At 45.8% G+C, this 5897-nt stretch overlaps 1 protein-coding gene across 3 annotated transcripts in view; it reads left to right on the forward strand.

Annotated features, from left to right (window-relative positions):
• LOC111161442 (dpy-19 like C-mannosyltransferase 3) overlaps positions 1-5655 on the forward strand; it is a 69389-nt gene extending 63734 nt beyond the window's left edge. For all 3 annotated transcript variants that reach the window (XM_022525089.1, XM_022525091.1, XM_022525092.1), the window contains 2 exons: positions 1923-2081; positions 3519-5655. In XM_022525089.1, the coding sequence (XP_022380797.1) occupies positions 1923-2081; positions 3519-3680 (321 nt within the window). In that variant the 3' untranslated portion in view covers positions 3681-5655. The remainder of the gene's footprint in view (positions 1-1922; positions 2082-3518) is intronic.
• The last annotated feature ends 242 nt before the right edge of the window (positions 5656-5897 follow it).

Genomic DNA, 5897 nt, shown 5'->3' on the forward strand with positions numbered 1-5897 from the left:
ACCAAAGTGTTCTTGGTGAAAAGTCTACACCCCAGCCCTCCACCAGCTGCCTGCTCCCCTCACAGGAGACGATAGTGTTACCAGTTTGTTGTATATCTTTCCATGGGGATTTTATGCGTATACAAATGTGTGTGTGTGCATGCGCAAATGTGTGTGTGCGCACGCACACACACACACACACACACCCCATATTCATATTCTCCCCCCACTTTATGGACAAGTCACACATAGCATCTTGGTTTCTTTGGCCCTTGTATTTTACGCTCCTTCCAGATCAGTACATTAATAGCTTTCTTGTTTTTAAACCTACAGAAATTGTGTTATGCAGATGTAGCATATTTTATTTAACAGTTGGTGTTGTTTGCCTGTCTTTGGCAGTTTTATAAACAATGTTCCTGATGGTAAACGTGCGTACGTATCGCTCTGCACGTCAGGTTCTCAGAGGTGGATGCGCCGGGGCGGAGAGCATGGGCGTCCGTCTCTGAGTGAGACAGATGGTCCTAAGTCACTGTCTGGACAGACGGCACCAGTCACGTTCCAGTCAGCAGTGCAGGAGGCCACCTGTTTCCCTCAGTCTTCCCAGCGGTGGCTTCCAACTTTTTAATGTTTTTTATCTGTCACTTCTATCTTAGTAGCTGAAAATTTGCTGAAAAGTCTTGTTTTGGCCCGAGATTTAGCTAGCCTAAAAGCTCATGATTTTTACTAAATCCCCTGGATTTTATGAGAATATCTGAACCTAGACTCCTACTAAAATGGGAATTTTTCAGTTGGTGCAAGTGTTCAAGATCACCCCAGGTTAGTTGGAGGAAGCAGGGAGGGTCCCTGGCTCCCCAAACCCAGAGTTCAGCGGGGAAGTAGCCTGTGTGGCTGGGCCTCAGGGGAGCGGCGGAGAAGCCGGGGCAGGTCACGGGGCTCCTGCGCGCCACCACCTCCAGGACCCCACCCGTGTCTGGGGACCCAGGGTTGTGCTCTCACAAAACTGACATCCTGAAGGTCCTGGTGCCCTTCTGCGGTTGTGACCTTCAAGTCCCAGGAACACGGTCAGCATGAGGCCGCTGCTGGACTCTGGCAAGGATGGCCCCGCGGTGTCGGCAGCAGAGGCAGACCCCTCCCGAGCAGAGCGGAGCGCCCGTCCGTGCCGCTCCCTGGCCCTCGGCGCCCGGTCTCTTCAGTCACAGACACGTCATTAGAAATCAGTGTGTGGGAAGGGAGTCGGCAGCCTTACCTCGCACACACGCAAGACACCTAGCCTCTTCCCGATGCCAAGTCGCAGAACGCGGGGCACATGCCATCTGTGTCTTCGCGCGAGGGACGTGACGCTGGTGAGGAGCAGGAAGGACGCGCTCCCGCTGAACCGCCGCTGCGTGCCGCAAGTTGCTTTCGCTCCAGGAAGGACAAGAGAGAAGTGTGGGGCCTCCTGCTGCTCAAGCGGGGAGCAGCCTGGCCCCGGACCTCTGGTGGTCCTTCTCCACAGCTGCGGTGGTTGGAAGCCGGCGCTCTTTACAGGCGCAGTTACCCCAGCCCGTGCCATCATGTCCAGTCGCCCCTCTCATCCAAAGATCTTTTCAAAGGTAGAGAGTGTGTCTTACTCCACCGCGTGCTTTATCTCCGGGAAGCAGCCTTCGAGTTGGCACCTGCGATCGGTAACTCCCAGTGACACGTTCTAGATCCCTGTCTCTTGAGTGTTTAAATCCAGATGTATTCAGCATGACGCGCTCTTCCTTTTTGCAAGGCTGAGTAATGGCCGTGTTCTTCCGGCAGTCCCACGCTGCAGGCCTGCGGACGAGTGAGCTGCCGCGTGGGAGGAGTGTCTGGGTCTTCGACTCAACCCCTGTGGGACGCTACCAGGTCAGATCCCCTCCAGTAGCTTCCTGGCAGTTGAGTGGTATTTCTTCCTCTTCCCCTCTTGTCTCGTCTTGCAGGTTTATCAGATTTATGCGAAGAGGTCCCCGGAGGACGTGCATGCCCTCCTGAGGTCCTTTGGCGCTGACTACGTCATTCTGGAAGACAGCATCTGCTACGAGCGAAGGCACCAGCGGGGCTGCCGGCTGCGGGACCTGCTGGACATCGCCAACGGGCATGTAAGCCTGTCCCCTCGTCCTGGGCAGGGCTTCTGGAGACGGGGGTCCGCTCCGCACCTCTGTACGTGACAGACGAGGTCACGAACCGAGTACCCAGCTTCACCACGCCCTGTGGGACTCCAGGCTCTGGCACTTCAGTGACGGCCGTGAGGGCTGGTGAGGGGACAGATGAGGGGGCTTCAGGCCCCAACCTCCTGTCAAATAGAGCAGCTCTGTCTTTAGCTGATTTGTGACCCGAGGTTCTGCAGAAAGCCCATTTTTTAAGGCTTTGCTGTTAAAATGAAAAACAAAACCTCAACCTTTTAAAACCTATGCTCCGACGCAGCGTTTTGGCTGGCACGTGCTGTGACTGTGACAGCAGGGCTCCCTTCCAGCTGCTGCTCCTGTCGTTGTCTCCTTTGTCCACGGGCACAATGCCACAAAGATGGCTTTCTGTAGCCAAGCCTCCACTCCATAGCAGAGCAAGCTATTTCTCCCTCCTCCTCCTGAGGAAAATGTTCTTGGAGCTATGCCAGCTCTCAGATTAGCACAAGAAGATTTCCCCCCTTTAAGAGGTGACGTGTGCTGTAACTATTTGGTATAAAAGCTGACAGATACTTTAAAAAAGTGAATGGGAAAAAATTATATATCTGGCCTAAATCTCAAAAAAATAAAAACAAAAACAGTTGATTGTACAGAATTGGAGATTCAGAACACCTGAGATCTACTCTCAGGGCCAGTTTCAAGCGTGTGGTTCTACTGCTCTTACCTGTCGTCCCTGTGCTGTACGTTAGAGGCGAGGGACTCAAGTGGCTAATAAGTGCCGGTGTGTCCTTTGACCAGCGCGGCTGTGTTCCTCAACTTGACTGTGGCGATCATCTCCCCATGTATCCGTGTACCAGACCATCAGGTTGTATCCCTTAACTGTGCACGGTCTGATTCGCCAGTTACGCCTCAGTAAACCTGGAGGAAAGAGAACGAGAGATTCAAATTTTTGCCCAAGGAAAGTAACTGTCCCTAATGATCTTGAATTCAGAGTATAACAGACCAAAGACATGCATTTAAATTTTGATCCATGTATAATTTTTTCCAACTAGGCCATCTAATGAGTTGGAGGACTTCCTCTGGTCATAGTCATTCTTCTCTGTACTTCATTTTTGTGAGAGCAACAGTGTGGTACGTTCCTAAGAACAAGGAGATCCAGGTTCTACTTCTAGCTTTGCCATTAAAGGTGATCATTGTGTGATACCCAGCTCCCCTCCTGAGCCTTGATTTATACTTCCGAAGGGGAAGAGGTGGACCCGATAATCTTTCAGTAGCCACTGACATTGAAATGATAGAATTTACGTTCTCCTAACATATCACTCTCAAAGAAACCCAACACCTATTCCTACTTCTCTTGTCTCCTATAAATATGATTTTTGCCCCCAATTGTATTTGGTTTTGTTTTGGCTTTAGATGATGGATGGCCCAGGAGACAACGATCCTGATTTGAAACTTGCAGGCCACCCTCGCTTCTGTGAAGAGATAAAGAGGAACCTGCCACCCTACACAGCATACTTCACCAGAGTGTTCCAGAACAAAACATTCCACGTTTACAAGCTATCGAGAAACAAGTAACCAAGCTCTCTGTTCCGCCTCTATTTTTGATACGTGAAAGTCCATCCTAATGAAACTCAGCAGTAACATTTCATATGTTGTTAGGTAGCCTGTAGCCTGTACCACAAAGCTGTGATATGAGTAAGTTGTAGAGATGTTTACACAAGCGTTACCGTCCTTGAAAGTTACTTACACAAGCTTCTTTCTTTTTTATCTTGTTTCATTAATGTTCTTTAGCCTAAACGTTCTCAACTTCCTAGGAGTGGTCTAGAATCTCATTGCTAGGGAGAACACTAAGTGGGCCGCGGTGGCCTGAACAGCCACACATCATGGTAGAAATCCAGAAGCTGTTCAGGATTGAAATACTGTTAATTGACTTCAGACAGTTAGGGTACAATTGAATTAAGAGGATGCATAATTAAATTCTTTAGTGTTGTTTCACTAGTGAAGACCAATGGATGGCTTTTTAAAAAGCTCCTTATCGTCCTGTTTCACCTAAAAATTTTATAATGTTTTCCAACTGTCATGCTTTTAATATTTTTTTTAAATCATGTTAGGTCTTTGTATATATCTAAAACTTTTCGTTGTGCACTGTCTGAAATGTGAAGTTTAGCGCTTCAGTATATGTGGTGTGTGTGTGTGTTGTGTGTGTGTGTGTGTGTGTGTGTGTACGTGCATGCGGGTGCATGTTTTAATGCTGGATATAGAAAAGTGTGACAAATTCCTTATTGTAAGTCATGAAAGGAGCAGAAATGTGATGTAGCCATGCAGGTTTTGTTACTGTTTAGTGTTATTTTAAAATCTATTGATACTATCCAGCCTATCCTGCAAGTAAGAAAATTTTTCTTCATTTCTTACTCATTTAAATTTACTGGGTTTGCAATATTTTCTAAACTTTTTGTTTTTAGCCTTTGTATTTTTTACAGCCTAGAACCTTGCAAAGTCTGAATATTTTTAAAATGTTCTATCTTACTAATTCACTAATACAGTATTTTTAGCAGAGAGCATTTTCATACCAATTTGATTTGTGGTCTCCAATCTTACTGTGAGGACCTGGGTAGTGTTACTCCTTTTCTTACTAAAAGGTAACCAAGTGCCTCTAAGTCATGCTTATTTGTAAACAACAAAGAGGATCACGTATACCTGTTCAAAAATTTTTTGATAATTGCTTTTATAATTAATTTCTAATGAGGGGGACATGTAAAAGTTGCTGATAAAAGCATACTGCACATTTAATTAAATCAAGATGGCTAATTAACTTTCTCCCCTGTTCTTGCCAGTTGGAAATGATGTAAAGGTTTCTCCTTGCAGTTGTAGGGAAGTATATTACCCTAGACATCAAAATAGATATATCACATGTTCAAATTATTTCACATTCAGTTACTACTTAATAAACAGTATTCAAAAAGAAATGTTACACTGTCATGTTGGACTCCAGGATACTCGGCTTTTTTATCAAAACTTATTTAAATTAAAAAAAAAAATTGACACTGGCTGGGTTACTAGATTATGCAGCTGAAACTCCTGAATTATGTCTTTCCTGTATCCTGTAATAAGGTTGGAGACCACTGCAGTTTAGGATAACACAATAATAAAACACTTTAATCAGTACTAAAACTGTAATTAAGCCAGTAATGATGCATGCCTGGTGTGGCTGACAGCATGGGTCAGCTCATCCTTCAGCCAGTGCCTTACTCTTAGTTGAAATGAAGCACATGTAAGGTACATGTTAGACCACATAGTTTTGTTTTTCAAGTCATCTATTACCTTCTTGATAGATTTCCGTTTTATTTCAACTATTTCTAGATGCACTAGTCTAAGCATTTGACTATATGGAGCCTCAGTATAAGAAACATGTACTTAAATTTGTATGCTGATCATCTCCGCCTTGATGGCACACAGGAATCTTTTCTCCTAGTTTAGGTGCCACTGTTGCCAAGACATTGAGTGTTGAGTCTTCAGTGAAAAATATGAAGTGCCAAAAAAAAAAAAAAAATCTTGCAAGACAGAATCCATGCATACACTCTTCCCAAGACACTGTGACCATGTAGAGCATTTTTCTTTTCTGATGACCAAGTCTGTCAACAGATCATGTTAAACATTCTTCGTGCTCATCAGTTTCTCTTTTATGACCTTCTTGTTGGAGTCCACGGGAGGAAAGAGGAAGAGTGACTGACTCCTGGCCTGCCACCAAGCCAGAGCGCACCACCCGGGGCCTTTGCTCCCCACCACACAGAT

The sequence above is a fragment of the Enhydra lutris genome, unplaced genomic scaffold (genome assembly GCF_002288905.1).
Source record: "Enhydra lutris kenyoni isolate GAN:26980312 unplaced genomic scaffold, ASM228890v2 scaffoldscaffold85, whole genome shotgun sequence".
Lineage (NCBI taxonomy): Eukaryota > Metazoa > Chordata > Mammalia > Carnivora > Mustelidae > Enhydra > Enhydra lutris.